Here is a 16,610-nt window from a genome sequence, read left to right on the forward strand (position 1 = left end):
TCACACATTTCTACTTCAGAATCTCCTAAAACGAAGTCAACAACACTTCTAAAATCATTTCCACTTCCCTGAAACAATTATTAGCAGACGATAGCACCAATGCCTAAGTATCCCATCCGAAAAGCCCGGTTTTTGGACAGTGTGTTACAGCATCACAACCTTGGAAGCTAACCTCAGCAAAAAGCTTCAAGAACTGGAGCACTACCTACAGGCAATGCAAGCGCAGCTTGAAATGGCCCCTAATCCTGCCTAGTACAAACCCCGGCTTGAGTGCCAATATAGGTCCAGCAGGACGGGATCTTATCTGGTGGAATGGTATGATGCGGAGATTTCTGCTATGGCTCGGAATACTCCGCCGAAGTTGTTCTATATACTTGACTCGATGGGAGATGGGTTACGTTTGGACTCATCTGCGAGATATTTGGATGATAGGTCTCTTTTTGCCCCGATTAAGCGCTGGGGTGATTCGTTTCGTTGATTATCGTGGGACATTTTTTTTCATGTCATAACATTGATTGATGCTTTGAGTTACAAGAGTTTCTATAGAGGGGCTTGGGGTAGGGGAGTTCTGTGGCTATATTGAGTAAATGGGACATTATTACTGGAACTAGCTCAATATTAGAAATATGATGAATAATAATAATAAAAGCAAATAAAGAAAACAAAGAATGAGCTGTCAATATGGAGAAGCACACTATCTGTGCTTCTCGGGTTGTTCCCGATATTGCTTTAGAGACTCGCATTCATCAGTCGGGATGTCATCAAATGCCGATTACTCACCAAGTGCGAAGGGTGTGAGCACAGGATGAGTATGCGAAAACTTAGGCCAGCAATGAATATTATTTCAAATGAAAGATGTTAGACATTAACGTACCACAGTGAGAATTAAAGTCTTAAAACTCTACCTGGCGAAAAGTTGGTTGTGACGAAAGCTACTGCAAGATATTGATGGAAAAAGAATTGAAAGAATTGAAATAAAGAATCTTTGAATTGTACAAAGCCTTATAAGAAGGCCCGAAGGATATATAACAAGTTAAAGCAAATGGATATAAATCATGTAACCCATAATCCCATATATACGAGAAGAGTATCCACAAGAAAAGTGCAAATAACCAACTCCAAATGCAAGACCACCCAAACCCCTTTTTATGCGTTCTCGGCGTGATAAGAGCGAGACTCCTTGCGTCCATGTTGGGCGCTGTACTGCTGGTCGCGAAGAGAAGGCATCTCAAAGTTGCTGCTCTTCCAGGGAGTGACCTTGTTGACGTACATCCAGTCGAGCTCCTCAAGAGTCCGGCCCTTACCCTCGATGACGAAGAAGTAGACGACGAAGGCAGCGACGGCCAAGCATCCAGCAAAGACGTATCCGTAGGCAAAGTCAATTGCACCGGTAATGAAGGGAGTGAAGAAACCGATGAGGAAATTCCAGCACCAGTTCGATGCGGTGGCCAGAGCCATACCCTTGGCACGGTACTTGGAAGGGAACAATTCGGCGCAGATAGCCCAGATCATGGGACCCCAGGTCATGGCGTACGCGGTGATAAAGAAACAAGCGACAACAATCATACCCTTGCCAGGTCCGGGAGTGTTTTCGGGGTGGGCGACGTCCAACATGAAGTGACCAATAGAAGCGAAGATTATGAAACAAACGAACATGAAACCAGCACCGGCGATGAGAGACTTGCGACGACCGAAGTTCTCAACAATGTATAGACCACCAAAGGTGGTACCGAAGTTGATAGCACCGAGAATAACTTGTGTGACGAAGCTGTTGGAGATACCGGCACCTTGGAAGATAGTGGTACCCTGTTAGGTTTGTATGTTAGCATATGACCTTTCGGAACTAAAGTTTGAAGAAGGGGGTGCTTACATAATAGAAGAAGTAGTTGGCACCAGTCAGCTGTTGCAAAGACTGCAGAACCATACCCAGGGCAATACGGTACAACATGCGGGGAGCAGTGATGAACTCGTGCCACACCTGCTCTTGGGATTCGGCGTCGAGTTGCTGCTGGATCTCCTCGATCTCCTGGAGGATAACGCGGTGGTTCTCGGGAACACCATAGAGCTTCGACATGGTGTTACGAGCACTGTCGACACGACCGTGACGGAACTCGAAACGGGGGCTCTCAGGGAAGCAAGCCATGCCACCACCGAGAATGAGAGCAAAGAAGAAGGTAAGACCCAAGGTAATCCGCCATTGCGCAGTGCCATCGAGGTGCTCAGTTCCCAAGTTAATGCAGTAAGAAAGGAAGATACCGAGAGTGACAAAGAGCTGGTAGCAACTGATCATGGCACCACGGACCTGGCGAGGAGCACTCTCACCCTGGTACATGGGGACGAGCAGAGAGCAACCACCGACGCCAAGACCAGTCACCCAACGGCCCAGGACCATCTGAACCCAATTACCGGCAGGGGAAGAGATTTGAACAATCAAGCCGACATTCAGGATGATACACCAGAAAGTAATAGACCATTTACGACCAAGCTTATCGGCAATAGGAGCAGCAACCAGAGCACCAATCAAGGTACCGATAGACAACAGACTAACAATGAGACCGGAGCGAACATGGCTGAAGTAATATTTACCCTCGTCGTTCAGTTGACCATAGCGTTCAAGATAGTTCCCCATCTCTTGGAAACCAGAGATCTGACCGGTATCATATCCGAAGAGAAGACCACCCATAGAAACGAAGGCACCCATGACAAAGGCCCGCAGGGTAATGCGGGGAACGGGAGTGTCAACACCAACATCCATAGGCTTGTTAACAGCCACAGACTCTTGGCTGGAGTATTGGGGAGCGCCAGCTGGGCTGATCATCTCCCCATGCTGGGCAGAAGTCTCGACACCCATGGTGGAGAGTATGTGGGAGGGAGCGGTAAGACTGTATTCGTACGACCGTATTTGCAGTTGTGGCTCAAAAGGCTAACACCGAATAGGTATATAAAAGGTAGTATAGGAAGATAGAAGAGGATAGCCCAAAAGAAGAGAACGGTATACCTCCAGGGTAGGAAACAAATTTGATGGGGAAAGAGGAGGACAGAGGTGGGAATTGTAATTTTGAATTCAGAAAAGGGGAGATCTGTGTCCTTTTTATGTCAAAACCGCATGCGAAAAAAATAGACAATAAAAAAAATTCAAAAAGGGAAGGGAGAAAATTTTCCACGAGAAACTAGTGAGGAGAGTCCCAATGTGGAGAGCCGACCTCACGGCCAGTGTCCGTCCGGGACACGGGGATAATAGACAATACTACCCGCATTTCCGTACAGGGCTCGCAGACGATTGGAGAAGAGGCCGGCCGAAACCGACAGCCATGAGCCAGTTAGGCCAGCCGAAGGAAACGGCCGGCTCAACAGGGGACAGGCAACAGTTCGGGATCCACGGCCCCTCGGCGTGGCCTCTGGTTCGTCATGGTGGCCAACCCCATCGGGACGCAGCCTGGAGACTGGCGGAGGGACAGCGAGATGAAGGGATCAGCGCCACTGACGGTCATAACTAGGTTGAGGCGTGTGTCAAAATTAAACCGTGGTTCCCATATGACGTCGCTAACAAGGTCCAGCGATAGAGTTCTATCGGCTTCGGAAGGAGTGTGTAACCGTTCGCAATGGGTTGTAGTGACCTCGGCATGCCTAGAAGGAGAACGGTGACTGAAGCCGTCTTGGCTTTTGGGGGGGGGCGAAGGCATCCTGCGTCGATGTGGCATGCGAGTATTCATGCTCGAGTGATGGATTTGTTGGGGTTTGGCCAGTCACGAGTCCAGGTTCTGGGGGATGTGGAGCACTAGACCGAAAACGATGAGTGGCACTTATCTGCTCCTGGACTAGCGCCACCCACAACTCCAGAATCTCGGCATCATCGGCCACACATGGCCGGAATTTCACGGGGAGTGTGGGAGAGGCATTTCCTGGAGGTGATTATGGAGAAAACGAGGGGAGACTTCCTCTTCTGTTGACCGGTGAAGCCCAACCTGGAGAATATCAGGATGCAGGGACCGCGATGAAAAGAGGGGAAATGCGGAGTGAACGTCACTGCCTACAACTATGATAATATCGCATTTAGGATCAATTTACTATCGAATTTACAACGCCATCATATTCGCGGACGGTATCATCCACCTTCTATGGTCACATGAGACTCCTGAATGACAATACCCTTATTACTATTACTAATAGTACGGTGGACGGCTGAGTTCAGCTTACTACCGTGAAAAAAACAGAGCAATGCCGACCGAAATGGTCGAGCCATCGGCACCGGAAAACAGCTTCACGGCATCGTTTCCTTGTTGGATGTCCTGAACATCGCCGACCGAGCCGACTCTCGTCAGTGGCGTTGGATCTCGTGCATGGTTGGCCCCAGAACCATCCAAGCTTTGTGGATGGAAATTAGTGATTCGTGAACAACCTTCTAGAAAAGACCAGCAACTCTATCCTATCGAAATGACCGCTACGAATATCAATACTCGTTTAGATAAGATCAGTGTTTGTTAGTTTTAATGAATTTTAAAAAATAAAAAACAAAAATAAAATATTGGAAAGATTGAAAACTTTGATTCCCCCCCCTTTTACCCCTTAAGAGAGTAACAAACGTTCCTGACCTTGGACGGACTAATCGGAAACGCGCGGAAAAACTCTTGTCCAAAATCCAAATAGGGCTTTGTCGTCATGTGGTCGCTTAGACTGAATGACGTATCCCCGCAAAATTTCTGTCTGGAGCAACTCCACGACGACCGACCTGGAACCTCTGAGACCGCTGGAACTGTTTCGGTTCCGTAGAAACTTCCTTTCCAGGAAAAGCCCGACACTCTGTCTGTCTGGGATCAATCATCTTCCGACCCACGATTGCTTCTCCACACGCCACAGCACTGCCTACGGAGTAACTTTTTTTTTCATGTCAGGTGATCCAAAATAACCAGAGATCATTCTATTTTCACCATTCATGCTTGCTTGAATCAGGCATGACCAGTCCAGATCGAGGCTCAAACGTCGTCAATTGCATGATCTTATCTAGATTGCCACGTTGTCTTTCATATGGGTCATTGCGTTGCCTCTCGAACAGTCCCGATGTCCCGGGTGATCAGCCGAAGGTTTGAACACGAACTTGACCTAAATCACCTAATGCCTCTACAGAAGATGCTAGAATGCACGGATGTATCTGTGCTGAGGATATATTCCGTAGCTTACCATTCGACTGGGAATTCCGGGGTTATGATGCCATAGTTGTAGTTCCTGAAGCTTTTTAGAGTTTCTGTTACTGTATACTTCCGCTTGCTGTTGTAGACGGAACGTCACGGGAGGAAGTATAGGCACTCTTCCCAATAGGTGGTGGCTGGTTATACTGTTATAGCTTGACACTAGCTTAATATGTATAATATCTCTGGATGTATTCATATTCAGGTGATACGTTACTTGTGTTCTCAAATTCAGCCTAGATTGTCCAATTAACACACATTCTGCAAATATATATTTTCCCTGAGAAAAGACATATGGTGCAGACCCCCTAGGCACGACAATGAACTAGCCTCAAAGATATCATATTACCATGAATCAGTTACCTATATCTGTGATTACATGCCTTTGCACAGAGGTCTATACTTTAGCAAAATTGACAAGTCACGCCTGCTTTGGCGATACATCGCGCGTGTAGAATATCGCGTCATGTGAACAAACAAAACCGTGCGGGTCACATGACCATAATCACCCGCTTCCGAACCCGGGCACTACGTACAGACAATCCTTTCACTTAATAGTGGCAATATAGAAGAAGTTGATACTCTACATGTGCATTTAGGCTTTGGGTTGGTAATCACCAGGTCTAGGCATATTCCATCGATGCCGTGAGAGAACGGAGCTTTGTGGTCCCCGTCTGACATGCTTAGTTCCGAAGGCTTACATCCGATCCCGAAGGATCCGCAGGACGAGCAAATCAACAAATGAATAAATTGCCATTGGTTTTGCCCAGATACTTACATTACAGACCGAGAGCAGCCAAGAAATTAAGAAACTAAGCCTTTGTTAACGGGCTGAACTCGGGGTAGCCCCCCGTGTCCCTCACTGAAACCTCGCCAATTCCGACCTCACGTTCACTTCTCGTCTCACCCAGCTTTAAACCCGATTTGAAAGTGACCTTCTCGAAGACGACAACCATATCCGAGCCACCAAATTGGAAGTACGAGATGTTATCGCCTTTCTTGACATGGTCGCCTTTCTTCACGGTCATCCCAACGGAAGGCACCTGAGCCATGCCAATGGGTAACACCGCGACCTTGCCATAGTCCTTCGTCTGGATGACGACGAGTCCACGGGTCTGGCACCATTGACACCCGGCATAGTCCGGAGCATCCAGGTCGTAAAGCTATGGCCACCCTTGACCTTTTCCCTGCGTTTCTCGATCATATGCGGGGCCCGGACCAGTCCCCGGTCGCCGGACGGGTGACCCTTCTTGGTAGCAACCTGGAGGAAGACCTGGTCTTGGATATTCTTGACCTCGATGACGTCACCACTCACGGGTGCATGCTGACGGTGGTAGTCGGTAGAGCCTAGGAAAACATGCATGAACATCCCGTGGTGATAGTCGATAGCCGTGGTTTGTAACAATTTCTGAATCGGCCATTCTACCCCCTTGGTATCGATGCTGGCAATAGTAACATTACCTTCACGATATCCCAATTGCCGTCAAACATGGAGTCGGTTACACTGACAATGACCTTATCGTCATTCGGCTCAGCGAGCGGACGAGCCGAGTCGATATCCTGCCACTCGCGAGCGAACCAGTGATTGAACGACACCCACCCGGACTTGGGTTCCGCCCAGAGAGCTGCCTCCTTGTTATACTTCTCGTTTCTATAGAAAGCGTGCATGGAGGCAGCAGACTGCGGCGTATTTAAGAATAAGCCCTGTTGGCGTGCGAATGTCACAAGCCAGTAGGAAAGCCAGCTGAGATCCGTGTTCGAGTTCTGCGGCTGGATTTCCGTCTGGTGACCGTGGAGTGCCGGCTGATCGAAGACCCAGCAGAAGACGAGGATCTTCTGAAGGAGCTCGTCGCCCTTGCTGCTAACCTTGGGAACCCATTGGAGAAGGTCGTCGCAGAAGCGGAGGTAGTGGTCTAAGGTCTTGATGCCTTCGTTGGCCATTTCGTCGTCCTCATCTTCTGCGCTACCGGCGACAGCGGTTGCGATGGCATCATTGAAGCGCTTGATACGGTTCGCGTCGCGACTGATGAAGTCTCTCAGGTCGCGAACAAGAGTCTCCTTGGCGGCAGATTGAAGCGGCTGGCTGAAAGCTATAAAGAGGGGTATTCCATGCTGGTGGGGATTCTGCTGAAAAGTTGTAGCATAGCTGTTGGTCCGATATTCAACTCCAGCTCTGGGCGGCGCAAGTGAGCCTATTTCTAGTTATTGAGAAATACGACATGAAGGGCGTATGTCCCTGGAGGATCGTGCAGGGGATAGCCTGGACTAAAGCCCCTCGACTGGTACATTTACTAGCTGTGTTATAGTTTAGGAAAAGCACTGCTGGAAGACTTCTGACGCCCTCTTTCATTGTCCGGATAGCCTCTGGAAAACATAGTTGCCGGAGAAGAGCTGGTTATTTTCGTAGTTTCATTTGTTCTGTAGCTGCCTATAGCAGGAAGGGGCTAAGCCAGTGTGGGTGAGGCATACCTTATGTTGGTAGGATACATGGCTTCTCTCAAAGGTTAACATGAACCATTGGGCTAGATTGACTGGAGGCAGGACTCGTGGCAATTAAGACAGAATAAAGAAAGCAAAAGGCAAAGGTAAGAAATGAAAACAAAAGTAAGACGTAGAGAGCAGTCCAAGAGCTATGAATCTCAACAGTTTGTCTTACGCGAGCCGGAGAAACTGCATATCATATTCTAGCTGCCACATTGAGTTATCTTCTAACATGATTGTGGATGCGGGTTCCTACGATGAGGAGATTGAAATCTGCCCTAATTCAATCCGCGGTCTACTATTTCTGGGAGTTCTGGTTTCGAATGGTGTGAGCCTCATCAGTAACCATCAAGCTGAAGAACACATTATACATGGGAAATGTGAAAAGTGCAACATTCGACTGCACTAGCGATATTTCTTCGACGAAAACTGGGACACAGTCGTTGCCACACCCGGGCTTAGATGCTTGGATATTTCTCACAGCCCCAAGTCTTTTCAATACCGAACCGTTGAGAATGTATCTGGCCATGGAGCTGCGGATAAGCAGAGATTAATTTCGGGGATACCTTGGTCATAAGTAACCCCACTCGGAATCAGTCGAACAAGATAATGCTTTTTGGTTTCTCTGAGGGTGTATAGCATGGGAGACTTTCCATGTCGTATGTGCCATTCATAACCCATAATGCCCCTTTGATCGATATTGAACCGTGTAGTCGCGTATTGCCATCGTGAGACCTTGATAGTATGAATAAAATGTTCAAGAATACAACCAGAGTATGAGTAAAGCTCATCCTTGTATATCCCATGCCCCGGTTCTAGCTATCATAATAGAACGCACCAAAATGTTGTTCAGTAAGCATAGCACCAAGCATATGTAGCAAAGTCGGAATTGAATACTCATGTGTAAAGTATTGAGAAAGTATGGGGTTGGTGCAGCTCAGTACCCAAGAATGGAGTTTGTGGCGTCGAGAGTTGGAAGCTTTCGAAATCGAAAACTGCGATCATCACAGAGGCGGAACCCGCTTAACTGTGGTTCTTGGTGAAACCCTTGACCAGCTTGGTCAGGAGTAATGGTAAAGGCCAATATTCAATATCGGCGCATCGAAACATAGGGTCTGGAAACCCATTATTATTCCGGTAGAACCTCTCGAGGTCCATAAGCAGGATGCGTCCTAGATTACAGGCGTCGGTCATATCCTTTCGTGACTTAAACCCATGGTCCTTTTTGAGTCAACACTCGTACCTGTTCCGGATCCATCTCGACTTGACTTCCCACTCTTTCCATTCCCCGAGCAATTTTCTCATGGCCCTTGTGTAGATCGACCTCATAGGCCACCTTCTGGTGCCGGGATAGTTCACCAAATTTGCCCCCAATTCATTAGGCCTGGGATCATTATCAACCCATCTTTCCTCCCCCATTTTCGTTTTATTCGCAAATATGTCTAATATACCTAACGTGATAGATGTGATGATTTCCAATGGAAAGCGTATCATCACATCGACTTGCGGACTCGGGTTGACATGTAGAAATCAATGTATGACCAGGGTATACTCCGGGCGTGCGGGTTTAGAATATATGCGGAACCAAATATGCCTATTTTTGAAGCAAGAAGCTCTGTGTGTATAAACCAGAAACAGCTTTAGGGACCTGCTTTATGGATTGCCATGCCGACCCGTTGGATGAACCATAGGAGATGAACTTCACGCAACTGCTTTCCCTCTGAGATGTCCCTGAGGATAGACGCCGACAATCCCTTATATTAGGACTTCATGTGCCTTTATGTGCTTTCGCGGCTCATTCGTTGAGTTCCATGCTTTCTATAGTACATATTAGTAAATGAATGCTATAAATAAAAGACCTGGAAGGTCTTACATAGCCTTTTGTAGACGCCGGCACTCGACAAAGTACTTCTCCTCAGTAGAGAATACTCTCGCCACTTCAATTCTCTATATTTATATTAACTGAAGTCTTTACTCTTCCTAGCTCATATTATCTTAGTGATAGTATAATAAGAATAGATACACAGATATAAGACTTACTCTGTCATAGTCGGGTAATTCAAGTGTCTGATGAACGCGACCGGCCAGGTATTCTTGGTGATCCTTCTAAATTCATCAGTCAATTAATGCTTTATTAACACCCAAAAAATACATACTTGACATCTGAGGGCATTTATTTTAGGATTGTCAGTCTGGCATTGTAAGTGATTTTGAACCTGACCTGACCTGATGCTGTGAGAAAACTCTGGAAGAACATATGGTATCCAGATGAGGAACGATTAGGTTGACTCCAGCTTACTAGTCAGGTCTAACTGAACTGTGCCCTCGGCACGTTCATCAGACAGAGGCTTGATTCCGACGCGAAACTTACCTTCACCCTGATGTCCGCAATGGCGTCGGGAGTTGACATCATTAGCTATCTTTTTCACTTCTCCATCTTCGGTACTACCAGGTCTTCGGCTATTTCGCAGTAAAAGATATTGGTGGCCTGGAGCTTCGAGGTATCGACATCTTATTCTGGGTGTATTAAACCCTTCGGTTAAGGCTATCAAAACGGGACGAGAGGAAGACCCTGTTGGTACTGGCGCGCTCTTGTCTCCACAGCCGTTTCACGGGATTTTAGAAGTCACTTGCCGTGATAATATTTTGGGGGCTGCGTAGCTGAGACTTCTGACATGATGGAAATCTCAGGATGGTGATGCTGGAAATTGGTAAATATCGTCTGTGTTTTGGAAAGAGTTGTCGTAGAACTAATGTGAGCCGGAGAAGATCGGGATTTAATGTTGAGTTTTGACGAAACTACTGATCATAGCTCGGTCCTGCTAGAAGATGCTTCTATTCGACAGTGTAGGTAGTCCGATTGATCCCAACGAGTCATATACCTTTTCTGGCTCCCATAGTCCCATCTTGTAGACTGTTGTTCCACGGAGTTGGAATCCGAACGTGTGACTTGGTGTCAGAACAAAAATGAGATATATGAAGCTAGTTTTCTGTAGGATATTCGCGATCATAGAAGTTGTTTATAGAAACTGTATCCGTAGATGCGTCGTGTTCGTGGTCATAGAGGTAGTATTACAAAATGGTAGACGTTGTATTCATAGTCATAGAGAGAGAAGTTGTTAAGGTAGTATTCATGCGCATAGGAACGGAGGCAGGCACGACTCGGGATAGCAATCTTTTTGCATGCACACCGAAGTTTGGGCAAAGACACTGCGCGTCAGTAGACATAGCTCTGCAGGGTTCCATTCTTTTGGTCGCTTAAATATAATGATTTGCATAGGCTGAAGGGACAATAGATATGGCAAGAATATGAGAGATAGTGAACTGAAAATGACAAAAAGCCTTATATAAGGCTATGATGATTCGCATTGAATATTGCGGAACGGCAGATACTGACCATTCAATAATATTATTAGTTAATTTCATGGAGCATATAGTGACAAGTAACACAGTTAGTGTGGGAATGATTAATTATGGACCGAGCCAAATCTTTATATATAGCAAATTTGAGATGCTCTGGCTGATAGGGTATACCCTAAAGCTGGTGGCAGGTGCAAGGATCTCATTCCCTGGTCCACTGCTCCACTGCGCCTCGTACGGCCTTGATAGTATCCAATAAGATAATAGGGAGTAAAGTAGATGAATATTTTGTATAACTATCTCCAGGGATATATGCGGGTGACTAAAAACAGCCAAGATTGCCTATGGTTACAGCTACTAGTGTGACATGTGCTGGGCACTAATACAGTGTCCGTGGGGCTGAGCACAACTTCCCAATCATGACTGTAAATTTGCATAACCACTTGTTTCACCTCCTTAGCACATATGAATCACCTTCTATCTATGCAAACTATTGCGAAGCGTGCTATGTGCTCGATGTCTATTACTGTCTACCTGGGAGTCGGCCTTAGTTGGCAACACCAACAGATGAAATGGTGACAAATTGAAACCCAAGTATGTATACACAACCCCGGCACATACATGACTAGTGCATACTAGTATGAAAGGCGCTTAAAATAGTCATGTCTCTACCCCGGGGCGCTAAGCAACATATAAATCCCGGTTATACCCCTCTCTTTCTCGCGAGACATTATCTTTTAAAACGTCCCCACACGGCGGTCTAAACCAGTATGTCGTGCTATTCGCTTCACTCGGACAGGATATCTTCCAACTTTGATGCAGATCTGCCCTGCGGCATTCCGAATTCAACTTATCCTCATGTGCAATGTTGTGTAAAAGGTGACTATTGTATGAGCAATGGCATCTGCCACTATTATAAAAATAATTCAGACCAAGGATACTATACCGCGGATTGCACCGATCCAACACTCCAGGATTCGGCATGCATGACCCGATGTGGTAATTGCCCAACCGTGAGGTTTACAACATCAACAATACTAAATACACATAGGCGCCCAACCTGGATCAATCATAGCTTATGACGAAAATACAGGGCTTTGGGCCTGTTGCACATACACTAGCGATGGAAAGTCCAATTGCTCCAACCTTTCTGATGAGAAATTCCCTGCTCCAGCACCCAGCAAACTAGTTACAATGCAGTATCTCCCTCCCACCGGCACCCCGGAATATGCGACCCCAACTGATGTAATGTCCACACCACTCGTGAACTCTACCAGTAACCAAATAGGCGCCGGCGCTGCAGCTGGGATTGGGGTAGGGGTTGGTGTTGGTGTGTTTTTGCTTGCAACGACTGCTGCATTCTTCTATATCCGACGGAGGAGATCATCGCAACACAATGTAGCAGCTTCGAAGACTTGGACCGAGTCAGTGTCTGCAGTGCAGCAGCCGCAGACAGTTGTCAGATATGAGCTTGGGAAGCCCGAACCCCGTCCACAGGAGCTTGCATAACGAGCTTCGATTGTTGAAATGGATTTGTGTATTTTTATTATACTTGGGCTTTGGAATCGACCTCGTCGAGAATCACACCAGTGGAGGGGAGGTTCAGCACCACAGTCACATACGCCGATATCTAGAAGAACTACTGGCATCGACAAATCAACTATTTAGATATTCCTTGGATTTCCATCTGTCCCGAACACTGGAACTGTTGTGTCTATTTCCGCTGGAGATGCCATGTCCTTGTTTTGCCTAACCCACCATCAGCAGAATTAGAATGTGGCTTCGGCCACGTCTTCTCTCTCCACACTAGCATCTCTATCGATGCAATGAGAACTGCTTTTAGGGACACCCTAACACCGACACCGACAGCAAAGGGAGGCTCACTAGTACCGGTTGCTAAGTTTATATCTATGTTTTTTGTCTTCTCGGAGGACCAGGTTAGTTTAGGAATATGTTATTAGAAGCTTTAGACCTTATATAGAATATCCTTGAATCTATATACTAAATACTAGTTTTTCTCTATGTTATATTCTTGTTGATAGATAGAAAGAAATATTAAGGACAATGTCTCTATCCGGGGGGTTCTTGTTATAAAACTACTGATAATTACCTCTGCTTCCACTAAGCAGTAGTTAGGAATAAACAACAATTTACCACTCCGCGTTAAAGTGGACAGGTGGATGTTATAAGCAGAGATAGTCAGATTCTGGGTACTACCTGATGTTCGACAAAAGTATATTGAGGCGATCCAAAAGGAAGTTACGCAGTAGTAAAGGAATACGGTATAAAATAAATAAAAGAAATCAGTCTGGCAAACGTCAGATATCTGCAGTAATTTTGATAGTCCTCTAATGCAAGTGAAGGCTTTAAACTGGATACTAAATAACAATGTTCAAATTTCTAAATAAAATTTATCTATCCTGAATCTAGTGAGAAATGATGTGCAATTCACGGATTGGTGTTGGGGCCACTTTCTAGTTAGTATACATGTCATACCACCAGGTAGGCAATATATTAACCAAAGAGCAAGCAATATGTCCACCTAATCTCTATAGCATTTTACCAGCTGTGCCACTTCAGTTTTGAAGCTCTCAACGTGATGCCTCGAGAGGGCAAATGGGCATTTGAGCGGACATTCTGAGAGTGAATTTTGTACTTCATTTTCTTTCAAAGATACATTCGCCAATAAACGCTTTCCTACACAACTCCTGTTTCACCCCATTGCATGTGTACTCCGCATCACTTACGACTATTGATAGCCGCAACATGGTCAGTCACGAGACACTTGAACTCATCCGTTCCGTAGTAGAAGGTGTTGCCATCGTTTGACGATTGTCCACCGCTCAGCTGATCTCCGTACTGCCAGTAGAGGTCCGCTGAAATAGCCGTCGTGTTCAGTGCCGTGTTTTGCCAGGGTTTCTCAACGGCACAATGGTCCGAGGTCACTCCATACTCCTCGAACATGCAAGGCTTTCCAGCCGCCTTGCAGGCTGCCCCGTGCGAGGTGACCCAGCCGTTGCCCCAGTCGTTCGTGGTTCCCCCTAGCTGGATTAGCTTCCACTGTTTGTTTTGCTATTGATGTAAACTTACAGCTGCTCGGATAGAGATGGAAGGTTCCGAAGTCGATCGTGGGGATAGCCAGGTTCTTGGCGAAGTCACTTCCTTCAGAGTATTGATACGGGTAGCTTCCGTCCGAGCCAGTATCGAGGCCGAAACCCTCTGCTTTGGTTAGAGTTTGTGGATTACAGACAAGGCCAGGTTCACATACCGTCACCAATGCAAACCAAATGCTTCGAGTCCAACGACTTAATATACTTGCTGGTACTCTCGATCCAGTTATACAACACGCTGGTCTCGCAGCCCTGGCAACGGGGCTCATTGGCCAGTTCCCATGCAAAGATAGCGGCAGAGTCGCTGTACCGCGAAATGACTGCCTTGATATAAGCGCGGTAGGCTTCCTGCATGGCGTCATTCGTGTAGAATTCCTCCTTCGACCCACCAAAAGCCTTGACATAGGCATTGATACCACCGTAATCATCCCAGAAGTTGACAAAGTTAATGATCAATTTAATACCGTGCTTCTCTGCCGAGGAGACTACATAGTCCAAGCGCTGGAGGCCGTCTTCGCCCTCGTTGACGGTTGCCTTACCATCTGCCAGCAGGTGGTAGTAAACCGAGCCATCGGCGGGCTTTTCATTGACATCATTGAACCCCCAGACACGAAGGATCTTGAGCCCGGATTCCTGCAAGTGACTGAACACGAGATCCACGTCCTCATTGTTCTTCTGGAATCCAATCCAGTATGAGTTGGAACCGGCGAAATATCCTGTCTTGCCATCGATCACGAAATTAAGACCTGAGGTGGTAACGAAAGAGCCGGGGGTGGCAGATGGAGTCGGACTGGGCGAGACAGTTGAGGATGACGCCTGGGGAAGAGCAGAGGCCAATTGGGCCGACACCAGGCCGGCCGCTGTAAGGAGTGAAGGGTTAAGCTTCATGATGCTTTCTCTGACTAGTTGCCGGTTGTTGTTGGCTGTGCACGTTCTGTTTCTGCAAGGCAACTAGCTCCTCGGGGTCCAGCTGTTCTTATAATCTGGAGAAATGTGCCCCTGATAGACATTCTGGGCCCACATGTGGATCGGGCGATACTCCGCTCTTAATCCAGAACAGAGCTCCATGTCTCTTTTTGGAACGGACCTAGCTAAGCGCTTGCAAGCAAGATAGTCGAGTTAGATTGCAGGAAATGTTGAAGCAGGTGTTGTGACAATTTTTCCGACTGGACCCCATGCAGAAATGTGGGGAAATTAATTAATTAACCCGGCACTCCAGGTGTTTCGGTCCGTGGAGGATGGGGTATAGTGGAGAACGCGAGTCGGTAGTTGAAACGTCGAACCCCCAAATAGCCGTTGCACGTATAGTTGAGTTGCGGCGATCTCTATTATTCTGCATGACACTATGAACTAATCCACTGCGGAATGTATCCCCGAGTAGCATGATCGCAAACCATCGAGGCATGTGGGTGACGCATACAAAATTGATGAGGGAATTAGAACCTGCTTTAATGCTCAAGGGCAGGAAATATCAGGTGATTTCGATTTGGTGTTTTACATGACCAGACCTCAGCATTTGTGTAGAAAGGCATGTTTCTCTATGCACCTTACAATATCATTTCCCCTCACTCAGTTCTAATTTGACGCCGGTCACACTTACCTGGGTCGACGGGTCCGATCTGCTCCGCACATCATGTTGTTTATCCCGCTGCGAATGTGGCCAAGGCGCCATACTACACATCTTCCACAGAGGCCTCTTTCAATCCAAATAGAAATTGTTGTTGTCCTGCTATGGATTTGATTACAAAAAACGTTTTTAACTCTTCACAAAGAACAACGCATGTGATGAGGCGGAACACGCTGCAGAGGCTAACCCAAGTGTTGTTTCTCAGTTGTATCTAATAACCATGAGGCTATGTACCAGATGCCCTTGCTATAACGAGTAAGCGCACTGTATGCACCGTTTGGCTGAGTGAACAATATCGTAAAGTTGCGCGTTTAATACCGACGCCATGTGATAGGTGAAGGTGTTGAATCTAGAAATCGTATGGACGGACTGAGAGTGTGTGAAATGTAAAAGGACTCAAGGTAAGGATGTCTGTCTATAGCAAACATACATGTAACCATGTCCGAGGACAACCTTGCGACATTATTCATGGTCCCTGGAAACCCAGCGAAACACTCCCCACAATCCAGTGGTGCGTTCAAGTGTTAGGCCCGTAACTGTCATTGGTCCGTCGATTGGATGGTCCCTCTTGCTTCCTCTACAAGAAGAATCTCTACGTCCAAGGTTGATATAGGAGCGCGAAACCCAATTGGTGTGATACCAATGGCCTAGTAATCAAGTTGAATCATACACACTTGCCTTGGAACGTTAATAAAGTATTATTGTGTTTATCATTCCAAGAGCTCTCTCACATGTAGTAGCTCTGGAAGATCGATTTTCGTGTAATTCACGATCTGCTGAGTATCACACTGAAAGGCTTCCGCTACACCATGCCGCTGCTTCTTTCCATAGCTATGGTACTCACTA

General features: G+C 46.7%; 6 protein-coding genes across 6 annotated transcripts; 1 reads left to right on the plus strand and 5 right to left on the minus strand.

Moving 5' to 3' along the window:
• Positions 1-940: 940 nt before the first annotated feature.
• BDV38DRAFT_190701 (sugar porter family MFS transporter) lies at positions 941-3,099 on the minus strand. The gene is made up of 2 exons (XM_032052258.1): positions 1,871-3,099; positions 941-1,806 (listed from the first exon to the last, which is right to left on the minus strand). Exons 1-2 carry the CDS (start codon positions 2,849-2,851, stop codon positions 1,147-1,149), a joined length of 1,641 nt encoding a protein of 546 aa, XP_031917726.1. The 5' UTR covers positions 2,852-3,099; the 3' UTR covers positions 941-1,146.
• A 1,429-nt stretch (positions 3,100-4,528) lies between these two features.
• BDV38DRAFT_237295 (uncharacterized protein) lies at positions 4,529-5,494 on the minus strand. The gene has a single exon (XM_032053567.1). The coding sequence runs from the start codon at positions 5,383-5,385 to the stop codon at positions 5,131-5,133; it is 255 nt and encodes an 84-aa protein (XP_031917727.1). The 5' UTR covers positions 5,386-5,494; the 3' UTR covers positions 4,529-5,130.
• A 504-nt stretch (positions 5,495-5,998) lies between these two features.
• On the minus strand, positions 5,999-7,127 carry BDV38DRAFT_268434 (phosphatidylserine decarboxylase; the record flags this gene model as incomplete). The annotated part of the gene is made up of 3 exons (XM_032056769.1): positions 5,999-6,349; positions 6,406-6,615; positions 6,648-7,127. The coding sequence occupies 3 exons, from the start codon at positions 7,125-7,127 to the stop codon at positions 5,999-6,001; spliced, it is 1,041 nt and encodes a 346-aa protein (XP_031917728.1).
• A 3,659-nt stretch (positions 7,128-10,786) lies between these two features.
• Positions 10,787-11,102, minus strand: BDV38DRAFT_237301 (uncharacterized protein). The gene has a single exon (XM_032053568.1). The coding sequence runs from the start codon at positions 11,091-11,093 to the stop codon at positions 10,926-10,928; it is 168 nt and encodes a 55-aa protein (XP_031917729.1). The 5' UTR covers positions 11,094-11,102; the 3' UTR covers positions 10,787-10,925.
• A 692-nt stretch (positions 11,103-11,794) lies between these two features.
• Positions 11,795-12,901, plus strand: BDV38DRAFT_237302 (uncharacterized protein; the record flags this gene model as incomplete). Its single annotated transcript, XM_032053569.1, has 2 exons — positions 11,795-12,026; positions 12,079-12,901. 2 exons carry the CDS (start codon positions 11,798-11,800, stop codon positions 12,534-12,536), a joined length of 687 nt encoding a protein of 228 aa, XP_031917730.1. The 3' UTR covers positions 12,537-12,901.
• Positions 12,902-13,766: 865 nt separating this feature from the next.
• BDV38DRAFT_279020 (glycoside hydrolase 5 family protein) lies at positions 13,767-15,025 on the minus strand (the record flags this gene model as incomplete). The annotated part of the gene is made up of 3 exons (XM_032058886.1): positions 13,767-14,068; positions 14,118-14,246; positions 14,296-15,025. 3 exons carry the CDS (start codon positions 15,023-15,025, stop codon positions 13,767-13,769), a joined length of 1,161 nt encoding a protein of 386 aa, XP_031917731.1.
• Positions 15,026-16,610: the final 1,585 nt, after the last annotated feature.

The sequence above is a fragment of the Aspergillus pseudotamarii genome (genome assembly GCF_009193445.1).
Source record: "Aspergillus pseudotamarii strain CBS 117625 unplaced genomic scaffold BDV38scaffold_7, whole genome shotgun sequence".
Taxonomy (NCBI): Eukaryota; Fungi; Ascomycota; class Eurotiomycetes; order Eurotiales; family Aspergillaceae; genus Aspergillus; species Aspergillus pseudotamarii.

Coding starts and splice junctions, on each gene's coding strand:
- BDV38DRAFT_237301 (XM_032053568.1), bottom strand. CDS start 11,093: ATGAAATTAACTAATAATATTATTGAATGGTCAGTATCTGCCGTTCCG.
- BDV38DRAFT_237295 (XM_032053567.1), bottom strand. CDS start 5,385: ATGAATACATCCAGAGATATTATACATATTAAGCTAGTGTCAAGCTAT.
- BDV38DRAFT_190701 (XM_032052258.1), bottom strand. CDS start 2,851: ATGGGTGTCGAGACTTCTGCCCAGCATGGGGAGATGATCAGCCCAGCT. Junction 1,807..1,870: donor CCAACTACTTCTTCTATTAT/GTAAGCACCCCC, acceptor CAAACCTAACAG/GGTACCACTATCTTCCAAGG.